General features: G+C 44.9%; 2 protein-coding genes across 6 annotated transcripts in view; both read left to right on the top strand.

Annotated features, from left to right (window-relative positions):
- Crebbp (CREB binding protein) overlaps window positions 1-20,578 on the top strand; it is a 125,960-nt gene extending 105,382 nt beyond the window's left edge. For 3 of the 5 annotated variants that reach the window (XM_039086667.2, XM_039086668.2, XM_039086669.2), the window contains 12 exons: window positions 2,414-2,524; window positions 4,272-4,328; window positions 7,400-7,477; window positions 7,791-7,858; window positions 8,804-8,954; window positions 9,265-9,411; window positions 10,035-10,148; window positions 11,137-11,302; window positions 11,509-11,676; window positions 13,610-13,771; window positions 14,054-14,335; window positions 15,674-20,578. In XM_039086667.2, the coding sequence (XP_038942595.1) occupies window positions 2,414-2,524; window positions 4,272-4,328; window positions 7,400-7,477; window positions 7,791-7,858; window positions 8,804-8,954; window positions 9,265-9,411; window positions 10,035-10,148; window positions 11,137-11,302; window positions 11,509-11,676; window positions 13,610-13,771; window positions 14,054-14,335; window positions 15,674-17,833 (3,664 nt within the window). In that variant the 3' untranslated portion in view covers window positions 17,834-20,578. 5 annotated transcript variants of the gene reach the window in all.
- Window positions 20,579-23,570: 2,992 nt separating this feature from the next.
- The window catches only part of Trap1 (TNF receptor-associated protein 1), a 34,048-nt gene continuing 32,881 nt past the window's right edge, over window positions 23,571-24,737 (top strand). Inside the window, exon 1 of the mRNA NM_001039001.1 lies at window positions 23,571-23,676. Coding sequence (NP_001034090.1) covers window positions 23,589-23,676 — 88 coding nt within the window. The 5' untranslated portion in view covers window positions 23,571-23,588. The remainder of the gene's footprint in view (window positions 23,677-24,737) is intronic.

Here is a 24,737-nt window from a genome sequence, read left to right on the forward strand (position 1 = left end):
GTTAGTGGTTAAAAGCGAATCTCTGAACCTTTATTTTTGGGAGAATAAAGTGTAAACTGTCAAAATAAGACCAAGACAGTCTGCACTGATATCTTTTATCCAAGACCAGACTTTTTCCTCATCTTTAGAAAGATGCCTTCTCTGTCCTCTCAGTGAAACTTGATGAAGTGAGGTCATGGGCCTGCCTTCTCACCTTAATAAACAGGCTTGATTATCTGTAATTTTTCCGCTAGTGCTTTGGGACAAATGCAAGAGTCTTAACACTGTCCCTTAAGTTTTTGTGACCTTTAGATTCTCAGGAGGGGGACTTGTCACATACCTTAGATAGCTTAGGTTTCCTTAGCCACTCTTGGGTCTGTCTCGATCTCCAGTGCCTCTTTCTGCATTAGTTTCCACCATTGGAAAATGATGGGTTCATATTCCTGTGTCCCTAATGTTGCTAGGCTTTAATGACTGACTAAAATAGCAGAGTTTTTCCAGGTTTTTAAACTCGAGACTCAATTGTGACTGTGGTGGTTCCACACTGCCGAGAGGTCCTTGCTGGATCCCAGTACGATGTTTGCCTATAGAATGAAGGGATTGCCTTGTTTTTAACAGTGAAGCTCTTGGCTTCAGGGAATGTCTGCTTTGTACCATGTCCTGCTGTATGTGGAGGATTTTCTTAAGGCTCTCTTAGAATATTTACAGAGTAATGAATGACACAGACAATGCTATGGTTCATTTAAAAATATACAAAACTGCTGTCTGTCCCTACTCAACTTTTAATCTTGTCCTGGCAAGAAATTATTATTAGCCCAATTATCTGCAGTGAATCTGCACTGTTTATCAACAGAATGTGAAAAATTGGGTAACCTTGAGATATTGTGACTGCTCTGAATGAAATTGTATGTTTTAAGTTGACTGCATGTGTCAATTAATGAAGTCTGTGGACAAAATGCTCAATGTTGTAATGACATGAAAACTGGGACTTGTGGGTGCCTCTTGTCATGGCTCCTGGCTCATTCTATAGCTGAGTGAGTGATTAGAGGAGTGAATGAGCGTGCCGGTGAGTGGGGAATGAGTCATTGAGTGAGCACAGTTACTGCCTGCATCTCACTCTGCACTGGGCTCAGCTTAGAGCTTCAAGTCTCATCAGTGTCCCTAACACTAATCCTTCTTGGCATCTTGTAGATGTAGTTTTGAGCTAAACCTGCATTTGATTGTATTGCTGCTGCTAGCTTATGCTCATCTTATGCCTGTGTAATTTACCTCCATTCAGCTTGTTTATTTTATAGTATTTTTGTGTGCTCATCTTGTTTTATGCAGAATCCACCTGCTTTTTGTTAACTTCTCATTCATGTCCTTTCCAAACATTTAATAGTCTTTATTTTTAATTGTACTCACTTACCAGCATGAGCCCAGGCTCTATATTATTATCACACAAGAAAGAAATTGGGATGATGGAGAATTTTTCAAATGCAGATTGTGCTATTTAAAGATTAACTCTCTAAATTTGCTTAACTTGGGTTATTATCAAATCAGAACAGTCATTCGCCATGTATCTCAAGATGAATGATTGGTCCCAGTACCAAAATTCATATCAAAGCTTAGAAATGAATCAGAACTCTTCAAAATTGTTTGTGGGTTTGCATATATTGTATTGTTTATACAATATATCAGTATTTCTCTGTATATCTTTATTAATAAATGGCTGGAAAGTCTTTGACCCTGACTGCATTTCTGTTAAGTGTTTGTCTAGAAATGGATTTGGTTTCATTTGTATTGTAACATAATTATTAACTCAGTGATTAATATGAGAAAAATAACAAGTAACAACTACAAAAAATGGTTCTGGGTGCTCAACATTGTCACACATTGAAAGATCTGGCTTAATTCTGGAAATAAAACTTCTGATGCTGTCAAGCATGAAATTTCCATTTTGAAAACTAAAGCTATTCCAGTTTAACTTGCTTTTTAAAGGCTTTTTTTCTCATCTTGTTGTTGAAAGAAAAATTTTCTATTTTAAACCCTGGCTCAATATTTGATTTTATAACAAAATTCAGATTTCTAAATTTAGGCTCCATGCAATCCTAGTATTAACTCCTTGAAAGCATTTGCATCTTGGAGCCGGATCAAACCTGTCGTTGTTAGTGATGATGGCCTATGATGCGTGCAATGAGACCGAATGCTAATCAATGCTTTGCCTTGGCTTTCTGCTCTGTGTTGTCTGGTGTTTGCGTCTTACCTCTGTGTCTGTGCTATTTGTCCCCTTCCCTGTTCTCTAATTTCTACCCTTCCCCACCTGCCCCTGTTCCTTTCATTGTCCTCACTGACCCATCAATCAACCAACAACGCCCCCCCTTCGTCGTGGTGCTCTGCCCTGCTCTGATTGGTGGCTTCGTTGCTTGGGTGGCTGTATGTTGTGATGGACCAGTTCACCCAAGTATGGCCTTCTTGCTGACAGGTATCATTTCTGTGAGAAGTGTTTCACAGAGATCCAGGGCGAGAATGTGACCCTGGGTGACGACCCTTCCCAACCTCAGACGTAAGTATGATCTTGTCATCCTTCCTATGTTCATGACTAAAGAAGAAGCCAGAATGTACCATTTTTAATTTTGTACAATATGTGTATTGTTTTTCTTCACATTGGCTATATGCACATTTAGTGTAAATGGGTTGCATGAACATGGATACTTGTATTTAAAGATGTAGGTGTCAGCTGTATAGCAGCACTGATTCTCCATCTTTCTCCATTTGAGGCAGGATTAGTTCGGTTAGTCCTTGCTCTTCATACATCACACTGACAAATAGATTTCTTCATGGGGATAGGTAACCTTTGCTTGAAAAATGTTAACCTCAGTTATATCTAAGAAGCCAGGCAGCCTTATCCACAGAAAATAAGTTTTATATACATATCACGAATGCCAACGTAACAACAACAAAAAAATCTTTGGAGTTAAAGTTAGCCTTTTAAACTTAATGGTCTTCTTAAGCAACTGAGGCAATGCAGGTTAGATTCTCATTTTCTAGTATAATTAAAATATATATCATTCCTTGCTGGTGGTCTGACTCTTGCTTCCTAGCTGCGTCCAGCATGTGTTAGCTCATTCCTGCATACATCTGCTTACCTTCTGATAATGATCCTTTTGGTGTCAGCATGACCAGGCCATAACAAGAGAAACGAAAACCACAGTGTTTACTTGACTTTTGTGAAATGCTCAAAGGCCTGCTGGCCTGTCCATCTATCTGCCTTTAGCTTGCTGAGCAGGGTTCTTTCTACACAAGAAAAGAAGATTAAGTTCCCTAATCTTCCGTGTTGTTGGTCATGTTGGAAATCTAGCTCCAGAGTTACTAGGTCTCAAAAGCAGGAAACCTATGCTCCAGAAATAATTCATTACCTCATCATCTTATTTCTTTGGTCTAATCAGAGTTAATCATTGAATTGTTAGAGGTAGGAATGGGGGAAGACTGATCAATAAGTGCTAAGGTTCAGTTGGATACCAGCAAAAGTTATGGAGTACTCTTGCACAGGATGGTGGCTGTAGATAGCAGCTATGTGTTGTACATTGCAAAAGCCTACAAGGAAAGAGTTTGAAACTTTTTCTGCACTCCTCCCACAAAGATCAGTGTTAGGGGGTTGGTTGTTAGTATGTTTAACCTAGTTTAAGTGGTATACAAGTGTCAGACATCATGTACTATATCATTGATATGTCCAACTTAGAAAGGTTTTTGCATGTCACCTAGAATAAAAACTAAAAGTGCAGAAAGGGGGTGGTGCAGTGAGTTGATAGGTACGGGCATTCTCATTCATTCCCTAACCTACGTGAAGGTAGGAGAGAATCAGCGACTTGATAAAGTTGTTCTCTGATCTTCACACAAGCACTGTGACACACTCACACACACACAGTACTTCTTTGTTTCTCAAGAAATAACCACACCAAAAAAAGGGTTCTATAATTGCATGCATCAGAAGTGATTCACACATGCTCAGTTAAAACTCAAATGATCCATCCTTCCAAAGCGGGAGTCCTCCATGCTCACCTTGCATTAAGGGCTGCCATTCCACTGTGGTCTCAGTCCAGCTTAACAGCTATTCGCCATTTGAATTTGATGAAAATAAACATATTTAAATCTCATAAATCTCAACACAGTTTTGCCATCATATCCTGATGAGTCTTAATTAAATATTAGAGTAAAGCTAATAGTCGTTGGGAACAGATATTTTTAGAAAAAAAGTTGGTAGAGGAATGTATGTCAGTCAATTAAGATGTTTCTTTTTTCTTTTAAATAAGGACAATTTCCAAGGATCAATTTGAAAAGAAGAAAAATGACACCTTAGATCCTGAACCGTGAGTATATGTACACACACACACACACACACACACACACACACACACACACACACACCCCTTTTGTTTGTTTGTCTTTAGCCTTGAGGAGTGCTGGGATAACAGGTGTGCATTGCTATACCTGGCTCTTTTTTACCTTGAATCTTAGATAAGGAAAGTTATTATCTGTAGTTAGATTATGGGATAATAAAAGTGGGGTTTCTTTTGGGAAGTAGATTTCTATAACATACATACTCTCCAATTGTGGATTTTAATAGTGTTAAGATTATGTGTGTGTTTTAGTTCTGTTGTCATCTCGAAGGTTTGGTCATAGGCATCTTTAAGGACTGTTCAGTGTTACTCTATAACAAGCAGAAGCAGTTAATCTGAAGTGCTAATACCATCTCAGAGAAATTCCAAAATGAAAACATCTTGGGACCACCATCTAAAGATCTGTCCTGTGAAGTATAATGTATGTTCTTGCCACTGCCTCCACTCATGAGAATGCTTCACTTGCAGATTTTGATGTCTAATGGCTTTTAAAGCTTAGGTCAGGTCTGAGACCTAGCAGTAGTTACTTTATTCACTTGGCTCCAAGTCTGCCAGATCCCGAGAGGTCAACTACTATATGGAATGTGCTGCCTTGCCACCCATGCTACACTTACTTCCTCTATCCTAGCTGAGACCTAGAGACAGGATTGTATAAGTAAATGCTGGTGTATGTGGAGATGTTCCCATGGCACACACTTGTACCTTTAATGACAGTTCGGTTTTGTTTCTGGTTCTCCATGTTATGTTGTCATGCTGTCATGATTCCCCAACCCTACTTACCACCCCATGTTAATGATGTATTTGTATGTATCATTGTTTGCCTAAATGTATATACAGGATATGTGTGCCTGGTGCCCTCAGAGGCTACAGTGGGATGTCAGAGTTACAGCTGCCTATGAACCACCATATTTGTTGGGAGGAGGTGGACTTGGGTTCAGTGTTCTTCACCCCTGAGCCATCTCTCCAGGCCTTTTTATGTGGGTTCTAAGTTTCTTTGTGTAGCAACAGATGAATGCAAGCAGCAAGAGGCACGGGGTGCTTGGTTCCATAGGTGTAGACTTTTAGCATTGGCACAGCAGCGTCACCATTGGGATTGGCTTCCTGGAGTCAGTGATTCTTACCTAAGTTCAGGTGCTAGAGAGGGACATAGCATTCTTAACATAAAGGAAGGAAAGAGCACAAGACACTCAAAGATACACATCACAGGAACAATTGGCCAGTGAGGCTGAGGGTAAAGATCTACTCCCATGGGATGCGGATGAATGAATTTAACCACAGGGTTTGAGAAACAGCTTGGATTCCAGTGTAAAAAGACCACCTCTACAGCAGAGTGTGCTGTTATTCCCCTCTCCTCCCAGCCGTTGAGAAGCTGGGACAAGATGGCTAACCAAGATCCTGTTTCTACAGAAAAACTAGAGACAGAGACACCAAGAGACGGAGACCAATTGAATGGTCATGTGTGCAGAACATTGGGAACATGAAGCATAAGATTTCAGTCTCTAGGAACTCCTGGGAATATTTAGGTACAGCCTAGGCAAGAAGTGAGAGCACAGCTAAAGCTGGACCTGTTGGAGGCAGAATAGCAGTAGTGCGAGGTGCTGTGAGGTAGGAAGTGGGGTGTCATGGAGGGATTGCCACAGACTCATCACAGTTGTGATACTCTTTCCTGACAGTGGAGGGAAGAATCGAATGGGCTATCTTTAGAGATAGGGTGAACCAAGGGAGTAACTTCACCTCAGCACTGAGGTCAACCAAGCTCACTTCAGAGTTTGGTAATATACTTAGTTGATGGGGTATAGCACTGGAGGAATGGAGTGAAGGCCATAAGTGGCATATGGGAAGGGGACCTCCATCATGACTTTAGCTGTCACGACCGAGTCATGTTGCCACTGTCCCACAGTGTTCCATGTGGGTCCTCTTTCTAGAGCGAACAGCAGCAGGGAGGCCGATTAGGACATAACCATGGCTGGATGGTTGTAGAGCAGGTGTTCCTCAGGATAAAGGGACAAGAAGAAACTAGGCATTATCAAGAGCTTGGCTTCTCTCAAAGGAATCGGGGATGCTTTCTGGTGCCCTAAAATTTCCTGTGATGTGGATTTTGGTAGCAGTAAGACAGTAAACTAAAAAGCAAAAGGTTTGACCACTGGATGGCTTGGTATTGAGGGTTCCTATTGGAGTTTGCTCTGGAGAGTGAGAAGAATGCTCTTGGAAGTGACTGTAGCTAAATTGAGGAGAGTGTGAGTGGTACCAGGAAACTGAGTGTTCTCAAATAAACCTATGCATTTTCTGTTAGCATTGATGCCTTCTATCACCAACTCAGAGCAGATGTTTCCTGTGCTTTGGGCCAACGAGGGCAGCTGTCATCTATCTACTTTTCTTTCTATAGCTTTAGGGCAGGGGGGTCTGAAAATTAGGAGTAAATATTTATATCACTGGAAATACTGTTTCGTTTTTTAAGCCCATTTAGGTACTTGAAATTTACATATAGAAAGAATGGGTCTTGAAAGTGCTTAGTAATGTTAGAATCACCAGACTATGAAATATACTTTTATCATAGTAATTTTTAAAAATAAGGGTTCAGGGGCTCAGTATGATATCACAGAACTGTAATACCAGCAGAGGCAGGCAGATCTCTGTGAGATTGAGACCAGCCAGATCTACAGTTGAGTCCAGGGCATCTAAAGCTCTGTTACACAGAGCCCCTGTCTAAAAAACAACCAAAAAAAAGTTTTGGGAGCCAGCAAGATTCCTTAATGAATAAAGGCACTTACTGTGGAAATGCGGCAACCTGATTTCAATCCCAAGAATCCAAATAAAGAATCATGGATCACATGTTAAAGGCCAGGCTAGACTACATGGCCAGACCTCTTTTGCTCAAAAGAAAAAAGTGGGGGCCCAGTTTCTTCCCTAATGAAATTAACTAATGTAGGTGGCGGTAAAGCACATCTGGGTTACTGCACATGCATGGATGTCAGGCAACTCCTGCAGGAGACTGTGGCCATGTGCCTTCCTGATGTATAACTTGATTTTCTTGTCTCCAGCTTTGTTGACTGCAAAGAGTGTGGCCGGAAGATGCATCAGATTTGCGTTCTACACTATGACATCATTTGGCCTTCAGGGTGCGTGATTTGTTGAGATCTCTGGGAAGGGGGAACAGCTGTGCATAAGTCATGGGGAAGGAGTCTGTACTCCCAAATCTTGTTCGTTCTCAGCAAGAATTCAGCAATTAAGGGAGGTGGCAGTTGGTTCTAAATTTAAGTCTTGTGTTTGCCTGCTTTACAAATTGTAAACTCCAAACCAGTCTGTCTCCTCACTCTTTTTCACAATGATCTGATTTCAACTGCCAACAAAGTATTTCAGTGCTGCATTTCACTGGTTTGGCAACATACACTGTTGAGCATAATCTGACCACACCCATTATTTGTTGTGCAGTTTTGTGTGTGACAACTGCTTGAAGAAAACTGGCAGACCTCGGAAAGAAAACAAATTCAGTGCTAAGAGTAAGTTTACTGAGGATTTCTGTTTCCTGGGTTGTGTGCTTTGAACTTCTTCAGATTCCTCTCTCTTTTTTTTGTAACCCCTCAGTGTGAGGGTTCAGAGCTCAATGGTCAGCAGTTGTCATGTGTAAGGTTTCTCAGTGCTTTGTAGAGTTTTCATTGGAGTCATTCAGCTTGATCCATTTATGATCAGTTCGTGTTTTTAGTAACAGTTAAGGAAGAAAGTAGATTTCAGAAATTCTGAGAAAGGGTGCTGTTTTGGGTTTTGAGCTGCAAGCTATCTCCTCTGGGGACAAGGCTTGTTGTCCTGTAGTGTATGGGTAAGAAGGAAGAGAATTTCCTTCAAGGATTTCAGCAAGAATGGTTGTCTTGTGAGGCCCATTGGGCCTCCACCTGAGCCCTGAAGGCAGTAAGCACTCCTTGGCTGATGCTGGATCATGGACCTAGAGTCCTAAGCTCCATTCTAGAAGGCAAATGAACTAGGTAGAAGGGAACTCAGTCATTGACTGGGCCAAGGGTGTGCCATGTTCTTTGTGCTGTTAGAGTTCCTCACGTTAGTTCTGGAATTATAGGTAGTCTGCCTGTTGGCATCCTTGAGATAGTTCACCCTCCACACAGAAGATTTCTTGCTCAGCCTAGGTCCAGGACAGGACTTGTCCCACAAGCTTCTGCTGAGGTACCCAGGACCTGCAGCAAAGGGCATCAATCTAGTCCTCAATTCTGTCTGATTCTGGCCATGTCTGTGGCTCTCCTGCCCCTTACAGCTAGAAATGGACAGATAAGTAGCTGACGAGAAGCAAAGTACCTAGTTTTCCTTTGTAAGACACTAATGTCACAGGATGGTGCTCTTCTGTTCTTACAAAACAGCTATTAGTCCTTGAAAGTAGCAGAGGTGAAGTAGCAACTTCAACAGCTCTACCTAATCTTGTTCATTTGAAACTTTTTTAGGGCTGCAGACCACACGGTTGGGAAACCATTTGGAAGACCGAGTGAACAAGTTTTTGCGGCGCCAGAATCACCCTGAAGCTGGGGAGGTTTTTGTCAGAGTGGTGGCCAGCTCAGACAAGACTGTGGAGGTCAAGCCAGGAATGAAGTCAAGGTTTGTGTTCTTTCTTCCTGTCCTAAACTGTGAGTAGTCCCTACCCCTGTCTCTGTAGGACTCCATGTGTGACTTCCTTATAGAGAAGCTTTGTGGTAACTAGCATGTGATCTTTTCTGAATCCCAATTTATTAGAGAATGCTACTCCCTTCTCTAAGAAACAGAGTGAGACAAGCTGCAGCTCAGCCCCGAAACTGCTGTGGCTGTTGTTGCAAGAGGTTGCCAAGCCTTGCGCTCTTCTACAGGGCAGGCTTAGCTCAGAAGCAGTTGGAACACACATTTGTAAACACTAGGCTCTGGCTTGTTTCAGGTTTGTGGATTCTGGAGAAATGTCTGAATCTTTCCCATATCGTACCAAAGCACTCTTCGCTTTTGAGGAGATTGATGGAGTCGATGTGTGCTTTTTTGGGATGCATGTACAAGAATATGGCTCCGATTGCCCCCCACCTAATACAAGGTACTCTCCCATCTTACCTCTGAATGCGTCTGTTAGCCCTGTGTTGTATGATTCAGGCTCAGGTATCTTAGAGCTGTATATTTTGATACTAAATTAGAATAAAGCCATAGCTAACTGGTTAACCAGTTAGGTTTGTTGTGTTTTGTTTTGTTGTTGCTGCTGTGTTTGGTTTGCTTCCGTAAACTGTCAGGAGATGCATGGTCTTGGTGGTAGTGTGGTGTGCTTTTTGTTTGTGTGGTCTTAGTCTTGTTTTGTCTCACCAAGATGGTCACATGAGAGCCAGGGTAGCAACAGCAAGATGCCCCTGCTCAAACTAACTGCCTCTGGCCCAGAGTTAGTTTTAGTCTGGGCTTTGGGTGAGTGGGGCAAAGAAATGGATTCTCCCAAGTTGCCTCCCCCATGGGGGACTAGTTTCTGTATCTTTTGTTGGACAGCAGGATATGATCTCTGTTTCCTTAGTTTTTTGCTGAGACTGTAATTAGAGTTTTTCACATCCTGTTACATGACCTGTGTGACTGCTATCAAACCCTATTTCTGGGGGTTTTTAGGTATCGGTGTTTATTTTCAATCTTGAGGGGACCTGAAGTTAAAAGTAACTTCCCTGCCCCCACCCCACCCCACAGGCGCGTCTATATATCTTATCTGGACAGTATTCATTTCTTCCGGCCCCGCTGTCTCCGCACCGCTGTTTACCATGAGATCCTCATTGGATATCTAGAGTATGTGAAGAAATTGGGGTGAGTCTGGACTATTCAAAATGAATAAAAACATTTTTGTCTTATTTTGTGAAATACCAAGTTTTTTTCTCATTTAGTTTTATGTGTTTTATTCTAATATATCAAGGTTGGTTCAAAAGTTTGCTGAGTTCGCACGTGTCTGACTCCAGAATATGGATGGTGTCTGCTCTGCCTGTGCTTGTTCCCCTTTTCTTTAGGCATAATCTTCACACCACGTTTATTGTTTCAGGTCTTGGAGTCAGCATCAGTACCCACACACCCTCACTCCTGCACAGAGCCCTTTCTTTGCCCTCCTTCTGCTACTCCCTGTCCTGCCCCTGGCCCTGGCCCTGGCCCCACCCCCAGCCGATCACTCATCTCCTTGGTCTGCACCTTTGTCTTTTCTGGTCTTCTGTTAGAATTGGCAATGGTGATCAATACACAGTGTTTCTGCTTCTGTTTATGTACCACGCTGTCACACTCTTTCCCAGACCTGAAAGCACTTGCTGAGGTGTCTTACACAGAACGGCTAAGATTTGTTTAACATGAGTCACTCGCCGGAGCTGCCTTTCCAGCGCACAGAGGGAAGTAAGGAGGGAACTTCCTTCTGTGTGTCAGATAGACAGACAGATGTCTCTCTATGTAGCTTTGGCTGGCCAAAACTCAGAAATGGGCTTGTCTCCTGAGTGCTAGGGATTAAAGGCATATCCCTTAACTGTGCCCTGCCAGGCTCAGCTCCATGCATGTTCCTCTGAGAACAAAGTGCTCAGAACTGAGTCTAGGGTTGAGTTTGCAAGTGATGAAGATCAGGCCTCCACCCCACCCCGTTCACACACTCACACTAGCATTGTAGTGATGCTGTTTTTGTCTATCCTGATGTTTATTTCTGTCCTTTCTTTCAGTTCCTTAGGTTCATTAAGTTAAGTTGTGTTTTTAAGCTACGGTTCATCAAAAGTCGATCTGAATTCACTGACACTTCTGTCTGGCTTGCTTTGTATGTGTCCTATAGGTATGTGACAGGACACATTTGGGCCTGTCCCCCAAGTGAAGGAGATGACTACATCTTTCATTGCCACCCCCCTGACCAGAAAATCCCCAAACCAAAACGACTACAGGAGTGGTACAAGAAGATGCTGGACAAGGCATTCGCAGAGAGGATCATTAACGACTATAAGGTACCCCTGCTGTGGGAGTCACAGCTGATTGGCATACTTTTTCCTCTTGGCACTCACACGCTTTATAACTCTCGTCATTTACAAGAAAGCAGGAACCTGGAAGCATCTGGTGAAGCTGCAGAATCAACTGTACAGTTGGTCAAAGCAGTGGGCCTCTCGGTCAGTGTCCCCCAGAACCTCCCCACCTTTGTTCTGCTTCTTCCCAGGACATCTTCAAACAAGCGAACGAAGACAGGCTCACGAGTGCCAAGGAGTTGCCCTATTTCGAAGGAGATTTCTGGCCTAATGTGTTGGAAGAAAGCATTAAGGAGCTAGAACAAGAAGAAGAAGAAAGGAAGAAAGAAGAGAGTACTGCAGCGAGTGAGACTCCTGAGGTACAGAGCTGTGCCACCATAGGCAGGCTGAACAGTATATGTTTGCTGTCTGTCTAATTATTTCTGTGGTGATGTCCTGGTTCACATACATAGAGTATCACCATGAATAATGATAAGCAGATATGCTGTCTCTATACAAGAGACACTTCCTATGGGGCTTAGTAAGACCTGGAGAGTAGTAGAGAGGAGAAGTGACATCTTATTGGAGCCAGAAAAGTGCATGGAACAAGGTGGACTTTAAGAGCTGTGGAAGTTACTGCACTGAACTGCAGGCCTTGCAGCAGCTCATTCTGTGTTGCCTCCCCCACTCCTCTGTGCTCAGCTTGCTCACTATTTGCTATCCCTGTGGAGTACAAAGGGAGTACAAAGTGAACTAAACACAACCTTATCCTGCTGCAGCAGGTGTCTTACACCGGGAGGAGTAGGAAGGGACGATAGCTAGCTTCATACTGTGTACTCAGGTGATGGGCAACTCTGAGAAGAAAGGAGCTTAAGGTAAAGAAGACAGCAGGAGGTCTGGGGGGGGTATTAACTAGGAGAGACAGGATACCGTATCATGTATTCAACCACAGCTTTGGGAAAGACTTGGGCACAAACACAGGTAAAACTCTACTGGAAAAGTAACCAAAGTGCTTTGCACCAGATGATCAAAAATAATTTCCTTCTCTTTTTTTCTTGTTTTGGTTTTTATTGTTGTTTTTTGTTATTCTGTATGTCAGATAGACAGATAGATGTCTCTCTATGTAGCTTTGACTGGCCTAAACTCAGAGATGGGTTTGTCTCCTGAGTGCTGGAATTAAAGGCATATCCTGCTATCCCTGCTCCATTGTTTAGAACATTGATGTGAAACCAGATGTGGTGGCCTCTGCTTCTAGTCCTAGCACGAGGGAGATAAAGGCAGGCAGATCTCCTTGAGTTCAAGATCAGCTCGATCTATCTACACAGTGAGTTAGAGAGCTCCATACTGAGACCCTGCCCCTCCCCCCAAAAGTCCCAAATAAAATTTATTTGAGGGCCAGCAAAATGGGTCTACTAAAAGTACCTGCTGCATGTGTTCCTCATGAGGCCCAGGTTCCTCATGAGAGAAGAGAATAGTCTCCCTAAAAAACTGCTCTCTCACCTCCATATAGGCATCATTGGCACACTCATAAATACACACATATGCATGCACATAAGTAAAGTCACTTTTATTTTAAATAATTTGGCTCAACCTGAGACAGGAGCATGATGAGTTTAAAACCTAGGTTGTATATATCCATTAAAGAAATTACATTGTGGAGCTGAGGGTATACTTTATAGTTCAGTGGTAGAGCACATGCTTAGCATGTGTAAAGGTTCTAGGTTTTACCCTAGTATTACAAGGTAAAGAATTTCTCTGATCAGATTAGCTTTTCTATATTGTATTCTAAATGGGTGACGGTCCAAGTTCTTTTCATAGTAGGATCATTGGAGTACTTGAATTAGGGAATGAGTGAGTCCCTTTTTGACCTCAGCTAAGTAGTAAAAGTAGTAGCAGTAGCTTGTAAGACAAGCTTACACATGTTCTACCCTAGTGGAGGTATTGAATAGGAAAGATCAGTTGGGTGTAGTTACTCTTTGGTGCTCCCATTTACACCATCCCATGTCTTCTGAAAATTCATATAAATGAGCAGGTTTTCCCAAAGCAAAGGACTGGGTACCGAACATGCAGGATGGAGCATAGCACTCCTGCCAGTGGAATCCTGGGAGTGGTAGAGAAACTCCTCTGTTGCTTAGATTGTGAATTAACATCCAGGAGAAGTAACCGGACATACAAGTGCCCTGGCCAGGCTGGGAGGATTTCATCCTTAGCCCTCTGGAGGTAGTAGCCTATGGCCCAGGTGCATATGAGGTCTGTGGAACCCCATAGCCGAGGAAATGGGTGTTAGTCTAATAGCTTTATATGTGGTTGCAGGGCAGTCAGGGTGACAGCAAGAATGCCAAGAAAAAGAACAACAAGAAGACCAACAAAAACAAAAGCAGCATTAGCCGCGCCAACAAGAAGAAGCCCAGCATGCCCAATGTTTCCAACGACCTGTCGCAGAAGCTGTATGCTACCATGGAGAAGCACAAGGAGGTAGTGCATAGGCTGGTGGGGGTTCTGAGGGTATTCAGTGCCCAGAGAAACAACAGGCACCTGCCTGCGAGGTTGAGCTTTTCTGTATAAGTCTGGGACAGGAGAAGGTGGAACAATACTTGTTAATATATTGTTTGGCTTGTTATCAGTTAAATTCCATCCCAGGAAACCAGAGCCTCAAGCAGTCCCTAGGTTTGGTTATCCTCCTGTTCCATAGGAAGATGTGGCCTTGCACTGGCACACACTGCTTCTCTGTGGGGATAATACAGCTCCTCCTTTCAGGTCTTCTTTGTGATCCACCTGCATGCTGGGCCTGTCATCAGCACTCAGCCCCCCATCGTGGACCCTGATCCCCTGCTTAGCTGTGACCTCATGGACGGGCGGGATGCCTTCCTCACCCTGGCCAGAGACAAGCACTGGGAGTTCTCTTCCTTACGCCGCTCCAAATGGTCCACTCTGTGCATGCTGGTGGAGCTGCACACACAGGGCCAGGACCGCTTTGTCTATACCTGCAACGAGTGCAAACACCATGTAGAAACACGCTGGCACTGCACTGTGTGTGAGGTAAGCCCTTCCACCTCTCTCCTGGCCTTCCTCCATATGCAACATTGTTCCCTGCAGCATCGGGAATGGATGCAGGTGTTGGCCTCTGTGACCTACATTGTCTGTGCTAACCCTCCCAGGGTGAGGAGTGGCACCCTTGTAATCCCTTTCTTAATCTCTGCTCTTGTCCACCACAGCTACAGGCTATATGCCGAGGCAGCCTGACTGGAAAGAGGCTATGCAAAACTTTAGCTCTACAGGGATTCTGGTGTATTTATCTCTTTCTAGCTTTGCTAAGTGATTAAGGATGCCTTTCACCCTGCTGACAGGTTGGCACTTTTGATTAGGTCCAATGGCAGGATCGCAGAATGTGGTTAGAAGACTTGATGTAAGCCACTGGCAGTTTCACTGCCTCCTGCCCTGTGGGTAGCTTGACTTCACCCTTGTAGAGCTTGTCTTGGACAGGTCAAAGGTTGCTTAGCCCTTCTTCTTTGCTTACCTTTTCAGTTCCTGCCCCCTGTTGTCATCGGCCATATCCCCTCTTATCCTTCTCTATTGTCCGTTTTATAGACAGATAGACTGGCAGGCAGGCAGACAGACAGACACGCACACGCACACGCACAAACACACCCACACCCCTACCCTCTCAATCCTCTTTCTGCTTTACTGATTTTAGGATTTTGTATGTGCTTTCTGTGAGCACAATTTCTAGGCCCAGCCATAGGACGTCATCTTCAAATGTGTATTCTGTGGGTGGGTGTGAGTGTGTTATTTGTAAGTAAACATATTTGTGTATATGAATACAGAGACCAGTGGAGAATTACTCTATAGCTCTTTACCTACCTCATTTCCTTAAGAAAAGAAATGCCACTGAATCTTGAGCTAGGCTGATTGACTGACCAGCGATCCCAGCAGTCCTCTTCGTTCCTCCTTGTCTTGTGCTGCCATTAAAGCTCACAGCCATACCCAGATTTTTGTTTGAATGCTGAGGATTGAGACTCAGGTCCTCTTCCCCACTGAACTATCTCCTAAGCTCCTATCCTTTGGATTTAATGCTTCCTTTTTAGTTTCTACGTTGAAGTATCTCTCAGCCACCAGGGCTTCTGTTGTTGAGGAAGGATCATTTTGATGATGCCTCTCTCCGAGGGATAGTGTCTCACAGTCCACTAACAGTGCTTGGGGGAAATGACCCTAGTGTTCTTAATCCTTGCTGTTAAGTCTAAAGCACATGAAATAAAGAAGGAAGGTAATCGTTAATAACTGGATCAATCATTAATTGGTCCTACAATATGCCCCATGCCTAAGGGTGTCTGCTCGTGCTGTGCCTGTGCTAATGCGGTTTGTTCCTCTTGTCCACAGGACTATGACCTTTGTATCAATTGCTACAACACAAAGAGCCACACCCATAAGATGGTGAAGTGGGGGCTAGGCCTAGATGATGAGGGCAGCAGTCAGGGTGAGCCACAGTCCAAGAGCCCCCAGGAATCCCGGCGTCTCAGCATCCAACGCTGCATCCAGTCCCTGGTGCATGCCTGCCAGTGTCGCAATGCCAACTGCTCGCTGCCATCTTGCCAGAAGATGAAGCGAGTCGTGCAGCACACCAAGGGCTGCAAGCGCAAGACTAATGGAGGCTGCCCAGTGTGTAAGCAGCTCATTGCTCTTTGCTGCTACCACGCCAAACACTGCCAAGAAAATAAATGCCCTGTGCCCTTCTGCCTCAACATCAAACACAAGCTCCGCCAGCAGCAGATCCAGCATCGCCTGCAGCAGGCTCAGCTCATGCGCCGGCGAATGGCAACCATGAACACCCGCAATGTGCCTCAGCAGAGTTTGCCTTCTCCTACCTCAGCACCACCCGGGACTCCTACACAGCAGCCCAGCACACCCCAAACACCACAGCCCCCAGCCCAGCCTCAGCCTTCACCTGTAAACATGTCACCAGCTGGCTTCCCCAGTGTAGCCCGGACTCAGCCCCCCACAATAGTGTCTGCTGGGAAGCCTACCAACCAGGTGCCAGCTCCCCCACCCCCTGCCCAGCCCCCACCTGCAGCAGTGGAAGCAGCCAGGCAAATTGAACGTGAGGCCCAGCAGCAGCAGCACCTGTACCGAGCAAACATCAACAATGGCATGCCCCCAGGGCGTGCAGGTATGGGGACCCCAGGAAGCCAGATGGCTCCTGTGGGCCTGAATGTGCCCCGTCCCAACCAAGTCAGTGGGCCTGTCATGTCTAGCATGCCACCTGGGCAGTGGCAGCAGGCACCCATCCCTCAGCAGCAGCCGATGCCAGGCATGCCCAGGCCTGTAATGTCCATGCAGGCCCAGGCAGCGGTGGCTGGGCCACGGATGCCCAATGTACAGCCACCAAGGAGCATCTCGCCAAGTGCCCTGCAAGACCTGCTTCGGACCCTAAAGTCACCCAGCTCTCCTCAGCAGCAGCAGCAGGTGCTGAACATCCTCAAATCAAACCCACAGCTAATGGCAGCTTTCATCAAACAGCGCACAGCCAAGTATGTGGCCAATCAGCCTGGCATGCAGCCCCAGCCCGGACTTCAATCCCAGCCTGGTATGCAGCCCCAGCCTGGCATGCACCAGCAGCCCAGCCTGCAAAACCTGAACGCAATGCAAGCTGGTGTGCCACGGCCTGGTGTGCCTCCACCACAGCAGGCAATGGGAGGCCTGAACCCCCAGGGTCAGGCTCTGAATATCATGAACCCGGGACACAACCCCAACATGGCGAACATGAATCCGCAGTACCGAGAAATGGTGAGAAGACAGCTGCTACAGCACCAACAGCAGCAGCAGCAGCAGCAGCAGCAGCAGCAGCAACAGCAACAGCAACAAAGCAGTGCCAGCTTGGCCGGGGGCATGGCAGGACACAGCCAGTTCCAGCAGCCACAAGGACCTGGAGGCTACGCCCCAGCCATGCAGCAGCAACGCATGCAACAGCACCTCCCCATCCAGGGCAGCTCCATGGGCCAGATGGCTGCTCCAATGGGACAACTTGGCCAGATGGGGCAGCCTGGGCTAGGGGCAGACAGCACCCCTAATATCCAGCAGGCCCTGCAGCAGCGGATTCTGCAGCAGCAGCAGATGAAGCAACAAATTGGGTCACCAGGCCAGCCGAACCCCATGAGCCCCCAGCAGCACATGCTCTCAGGACAGCCACAGGCTTCACATCTCCCTGGCCAGCAGATCGCCACATCCCTTAGTAACCAGGTGCGGTCTCCAGCCCCTGTGCAGTCTCCACGGCCCCAATCCCAACCTCCACATTCCAGCCCGTCACCACGGATACAGCCCCAGCCTTCACCACACCATGTTTCACCCCAGACTGGTTCCCCTCACCCTGGACTTGCAGTCACCATGGCCAGCTCCATGGATCAGGGACACCTGGGGAACCCTGAACAGAGTGCAATGCTCCCCCAGCTGAATACCCCCAACAGGAGCGCGCTGTCCAGTGAACTGTCCCTGGTTGGTGATACCACGGGAGACACGCTAGAAAAGTTTGTGGAGGGCTTGTAGCATTATGAGAGCATTGGGTGTTTGTTTTTTTGTTTTTGTTTTGGGGATTTTTTGGGTCTTTTTTTTTTTTTTTTCTCCCTCTTTTTTTTTTTTTTTTTTTTTTTTTTTGGTTTTTTTTCTTTTTTGGTTTTTTTTGGGGTTTTTTTTGGGGGGGTTTTTTTTTTTTTTTTTTTTGGTTTTTGTTTTGTTGTTTTTCTTCCCCCCCCCCCCCCCCTTTCATGTTTTTGGACTTTTTGTACTGAAAATCCAGACATTTGGGCTCTTTTTATTAAGCCTAGATGGGACTGTGACTCCCAAGCATGGAAGGGCAGATTGATGTTTAAAGAAACAATACAAAGAATATATTTTTTGTTAAAAACCAGTTGATTTAAATATCTGGTGTCTCTCTCTCTCTCTTTCTCTCAGCTTTTTTTCTCTTTTTTTTCTGTTTTGTTTTTGGGGGGTGGGGGGTTGTTTGGATTCTTTTTGTCGTCATTGCTGGTGACTCATGCCTTTTTTTAACGGGAAAAACAAGTTCATTATATTCATATTTTTTATTTGTATTTTCAAGACTTAAACATTTATGTTTAAAAGTGAGAAGAAAAATAATACTCAGAAACTGGTTCCAGAAATAATGCATCTTATAATGTGTCCCGATAACGAGCTGATGTTGCGGGAAGATTTTTTTCTATAGTGAACTCTGTGGGCATCTCCAAGTATTACCCCTGGACGATAGGAATTGACTCCGGCGTGCACACATGTACACACCCACACACATCTATCTATACATGCTGGCTTAAGCCAGCCTCTTGTCTTGCAGATGTAGAAATTGTTGCTTTGTTTCTCTGATAAAACTGGTTTTAGACAAAAATAGGGATGATCACTCTCTTAGACCATGCTAATGTTAATAGAGAAGAAGCATTCTTTTCTTTCTTCTATGTGAAACTTGAAATGAGGAAAAGCAATTCTAGTGTAAATCATGCAAGCGCTATAATTACTATAAATAAGAAAATTCAAGAAGATTCAATCACTGTATAGAATGGTAACGTACCAACTCATTTCTTATATCATATTGTTAAATAAACTGTGTGCAACAGACAAAAAGGGTGGTCCTTCTTGAATTCATGTACATGGTATTAACACTTAGTGTTCGGGGGTTTTTTTGTTATGAAAATGCTGTTTTCAACATTGTATTTGGACTATGCATGTGTTTTTTTCCCCATTGTATATAAAGTATCGCTTAAAATTGATATAAATTACTGAAGTTTTTAACATGTATTCTGTTCTTTAAGATCCCTGTAAGAATGTTTAAGGTTTTTATTTATTTATATATATTTTTGGAGTCTGTTCTTTGTAAGACATGGTTCTGATTGTTTGCTCAGAGTGGAGAGGTCGGGGCTGCAGTCACAATTGCAGTGGGTATTGGCAGCTGAGCAATGTCCCAGTCTGTGACCACTGAGGGAGAAAAGGGGAGCTCCTTGCACAGAGAGTGAGGGGGCAGCTCAGGACCACCTTGCATATTTAGTACTCACAGGTGAATGTCACCCATGCCAGGAAAGGACTGTCACCACTGGGTCAGAAACAGCTCTTTGCCTTCAGCCCACTCTTCCTGTCCTCTTTGGCCAGCTGCCCCTGTGGGGAGGGGCTCCTGCCTTTTTTTTTTTTTTTTTTCCAGACAGCCTCCCCTTTCTCTACCCAGATCCCACAATCAATGCAAAGGGTGCTCCAGGGACTTGAGGTGGTTCCTGACCTCCCCTCCCCAAAAGTTCAGCCTGCCCCATGTGGCCTCATTAGGGCCTTGCAGGCCTGGTGCCACCCTGGGGGCTGCTACTTGATGGTCTTACCCACTTGTGGAGTCATGGAGCTACAGGTGCCCCTCTTGAGCAGGGGATGGTAGCTCCTGAGTACTGTAAATGTTACTCTAAGAGGAGGACCACTGACAGGGGACTAAGTTACCCCTAGTCTGCTGCTCCCAGGGAACTTTTTTTTTTTTTTAAATACCTGTCTTCCAACAAAAGAGTGGTCTAGATGGGGTGGGGGCTGCTAAATTTAGAAATCATGACCCAAATAGCCTTCCTTTTGGCCTTTTAAGTTCACAGAAGTATTTTTCAAAATTCCCAACTCTTGGAAATCTAAACTTGAAGCTATTCAAGATTAGCGTTTTCAACATAGAATTTTGAATCTTGAAATTTAGTACTGTGGATAAGACCAGGTAAGGAACTGACCATCATCTAACATCCCCAACTTAGCCCTGTCCCAAGTCCTCCAGAGCTGATGCTCCGTCTTTGCTCAACTCGATGGGTCCTTGCACATTCTTGGCTCTCTTCAGAATTCCCTTTGCTGCCAATTGGGAAGTCCCAAGCCATGTGTTCAAACAAGAAGAAGAACTGGAGCCTCAGAGGAGCTGCTCTCAGCCCCACTCAGGAGGTGGCACTTGACAATGTGTAGCCTTTTAATGTGGGCACTGGGGACATCCTTTTCAGATTATCCTGAAATTCAAAGCTCTGTACCAACCTCCTTGGAGCCTGCATCCTATGCAATTGTCCATCTGGCTGTCAAAGGATGTAGCTGAGAGTGTGGGCTATGGATATTATCCCTAATTTTGTCCTAAGGAAATTTCTGTAAGAGCTGGAGTGCCCAGACACTGTGTCTCATGCTGTATACTTAAGAGGAGAAGAAAAAAGTCCTATATTTGTGATCAAAAAGAGGGAACTTGAAATGTGCTGGTGTTTATAATAAAAGCTGGTAAAACTGCTTGGATTCAAAGATGGTTCCGATTGGCTAATGGTCCCTTTAGCATTAGCTCAACTACCAGTCAGTGACTGAAGATCCTGGTATCTCTACATGCACTTGAGACTCTAAGAAACACTAGCATTTAAGAACTGAATGTTACATTCACAGATAATATGCTGTTCTGCACTGTTGGAATGAGATGTTTTGGGCTTCTATTAAATGGAGCTAGTCTGGTGTGGTAGCCCACACCTTCAGTCAGAAGAGCCAGAGGCAGGTGGATCTCTGGGTTTAAGGCTTTCCTGATGTACATGGGGAATTTCAGGGCTACATAGGGAGAGAACTATCTCAAGGGGGAGCAGTAAACAAAACTAAGTTCTAAGTGATTAAGTTGTGTGTTGGTGGCCACTGTGATGCCAGGAAATAACTGTACTGGGAAGCCGGTCTGCACAGATTGTAGTAAGCCTGGAGAATTATAGGAATAAGGATAGCCTGCCTGCCTGTCTGTGACTGTGAAGATACAGAGGAGCCTGATGTGTTTTACATGGCACTGGTCATGTTTAGTTTGTTGCACATTCTAGGTGCAGGTTAGGAAAAATAATGATCAGATACCAAAGAAATGATACAAAACTAAAAGTAGACCCCTGGGGAATTTTGGTGAGTGGATTAGGGGTGCAGCTGATCTATATTGTCTAAAACATTGCATTTGTCAGGCTTACATTGGTCTATAAAGGATTTATGGAATCTTTGACAATTCACTTTTCAATAAACAAAAATTCGGAGGGAGTCAGTAAGCCTAGCTATCCACAGAATTGAGCCAAGTAGACTGCACTTTGTCCGCTTAACAAAATTCTTCTATACTAGAGGCTTTGAAACTGAAATGGCCTTTAGGTAATTATTTCATCTGTATTATGTAGCTCTTGCCACAAGGAAACCTACAGACATTTTCAGTATATGTAGGTTTATCTATGGAATTCAGGAAAAGGATCCTTGAAGGATAAGAATATGGAAAGTTCTAAATTATAGTGAGAATCTGGGTTGGGGGTTGGGGGCAGACGGTTCCTGCCGTCTCTTGTGGGTATTTTCCCCTCCTGCTGCCAGGATTCATTTACTGGACACTGCTCAGGACTTCTCAGTACTTGACACAAAGTATGGGCCACTAACAACAAGAAGGTGACTTTCCATGCTCCTTCCTGGAGTGAGCATTGAAGAAGTATTACAAGTTCCAAATCTGGGAAGTGGAACCAGGCAGGTGAAGGGGCAGATGCCAAGAGGTATCTGAAGTGGACCACTGTTTGGAGTTTGTACTAGAGTGTACCGATGACCCTTGGAATTCCCAGGAATGTCATCTCCTGTTCTGGCCCTTGGTAACACATGGTTTCCAAACTGACCAGACCACAGGAGGGCCTAGAGTTGGTTTCCCTGGAACGTAATGAAGTATACTAGACAGACCCTACATCCCCATCCTTAAAGCCCGGATATCCCTTTCTTTGCTAAATGCCACATCACCTTTCCCATTTTTTTTTTTTCTTTTCTGGAGCTGAGGACTGAACACAGGGCCTTGCGCTTGCTAGGCAAGCGCTCTACCACTGAGCTAAATCCCCAACCCCTCACATCACCTTTCTAAATGTTCTACAGATGTGTGTCACCTCTGATTGAAGAGATGATTCCAGGATGGAGAGTTAAAAGAATGAAACATGAAGCCTCTAGGAGTAGTGTCCAGGGAAGCTATTCTGTGTGGTAACCCGACTGGGACTCAGGCAGATTGGAGGAGGTAGTACGGAGCCTGCAGGCAGACAGAAGCTAGAACTTAAGGATCTAAGAATGAACATAGAAAAACTCTAGGGAGTGAGGGTGAGGCTGGTTGTGGAGGATGTGGGCCTAACAGGAGCAGAACCGGCTGAGGGTTTGGGGCTAGTAATTGTGAGGTGTTGCGGTACTCAGTGAAAGATGTCTCCCACAGCTGCTCTCCACCTTAAATTTTGGAACGGTCTTTCACTGAACATGGGACTAGCAAATTTAGATTGGTTGGCTAGCAAGTCCCAAGGATTCTCTTGTCTCTGTCTTCCCAGCACTAAGATTACAGGCACACAGTGCCCTGTCAATTTCTTAGGGATGTCAGGGCAACAGGCACTTTAAATACAGAGCCATCTGTCTGGCCTCCTAGATCTGCCCATTCTTTTCTATTTTCCATCTATAGAGTCAAGCATGTGGGAGCTATCTTTGACACATTCAACCTAGAACCATAACTAAACATGCCCTCTACCAAAGTTTGAAGGCTCTTCAGGATCCAGGGATTAACCGCTCCTGCAATAGGAACTAGTGTCTGATAACAAGCTAGACAACCGCGTTAATGTTTTTGTAAAATTTGATCATTGGAAAATGTATCTGGCGTGTGTCAATCAAGCGAGAACCTGTCGCTTGGTCTTATCTGAGATTAGGACGGTGATAAGCAATCTGCTTAGGAAGCAGCTGGAGTTTGGATCAAACGTTAGAGACCAGGCCTGAATCCAAAAAAAAAAAAAAAAAAACAACTTCCACTAGGGAGAAAGTCACAGTAAACCGGCAAGTCCAGAGGTGTTGGTTGCTGAGTTCACGTTTTGGCGAATAACAGTCAAACCTAAAATTTCTTTGTCAGTGTAGGTTTTGGCATTGCTGCTGTTTTCCAATGACCCAAACACATAGAAATACATGAGTAGGTAGGTCCGCGCATCCACAGTCCAGCCTGAGTAGTGACATCTTGAGAATGGGATGCTCCTGCCCAGGGACAGCCTGCAGCCGCCGGCCGGGGACACTAGAACCATCACACACTCCAGGCAAGGGGTCAGCGTCCTTGTCATTGAGATCCAAGGTCAAAAAGTACGGTCTTTTGGCTCTCCCGCGCAGCAGTTTGCTGCGTTCGTGTTCTCGCACAGGCATCGCGTTGGACAGGCCGGCGCCTCCGTGACGTCACAACCCGGCGCGCGCGATGACGTCATTGAGCCGCCCCTGCGGAAGGCCCCCTCGCCACTCTTGTTGGCTGTTCGTGGTTCTAAGGAACAGAAGCATGGCGCGAGAGCTGCGAGCTCTGCTGCTGTGGGGCCGCGGGCTGCAGTCTGCACTGAGGGCTCCCGCGCTGGCGGGAGTCCGGCGAGGTGAGCGCGGCACGAGAGCGCAAAGAAGGGAGGCCTCACTGCTCGGGGACTGCTACGTTGGGCGGGAAGTAGGAAGAAGCGGTCGTTTCTAGCGAGCGGAATCGTGCTCTGATCAGTCCCTGATATTCCTGATTGCAGGAGCTCCCGGGCTTGGGTTGACTCGTTCGTTGCATGCGGCTGTGCACACTCTCAGCTCTTGCAGAGGTCAAGCCCTGGGGTAACTACGGTGAACAAAACCAACGGTCACCCGGACTTCAGGAAGCCAATGAACTCCGGGTGTTCGATCTACAACTATTTTTTACATAAAAGGGCCCAAGTCAAGTATGAGTTGTGCTAAAGAATCTTAACGTTTCTAGCATTCCTTACACAAATTTTTTGTTACGCATATACAGGTACACTAGCTTTCTAATGGCTTCGAAGTTCTGTCGCTCTCATCCACCACTAAATGTTCTGTTGGCCACAAAAATCGTTAACAGCGTTTCACAGATTTGAGTGAGCGATTACTTAAGTCTTTAGGAACATGTTTTCGGCCTTTTTATTTCAGTATTAACTAATTTGCCAAATTTCACCTCAATTTTTTTATTGAGTATGGGGAGAGAGACAGGATTTCACTATGTTGTTCTGCCTGGCCTGGAACTTGCTACAATAGACCAGGCTGGTCACAAACTCAGAGATTCATCTGCCTCCCAGAATGTTGGCATTAAAGTTGTGTGCTACTGCGCCTGGTGCCCAAAAAAAACCTTTTTTTTTTTTTTTTTGTCTATATCCTCAATAGCAAAACTGATTGTCTCATAGTATCTCCTCTAACATTTAAGTGTGTCTTTAAAACAAAACACCAAAAAGAGAGTTCCCAAAGGCAGTTTGTGCTTGGCTTGCATAGGTCCTGAATTGGTCCCCAGTACCACTGAAAATACTAAAAAAAGAGCCCGGTGTAGAAGACATCTCTTGTGAACAGTCAGAGAGACTGGTTTACTTGACGGTGGATCAGTTTCTTCTCTATGCTTTCCTTTTTTTTTTTTTTTTTTTTTTTTTGGGGGGGGGGTGTTCTTTTTTTTTCCGGA

The sequence above is a fragment of the Rattus norvegicus genome, chromosome 10, assembly GCF_036323735.1.
Source record: "Rattus norvegicus strain BN/NHsdMcwi chromosome 10, GRCr8, whole genome shotgun sequence".
Classification (NCBI taxonomy): Eukaryota; Metazoa; Chordata; class Mammalia; order Rodentia; family Muridae; genus Rattus; species Rattus norvegicus.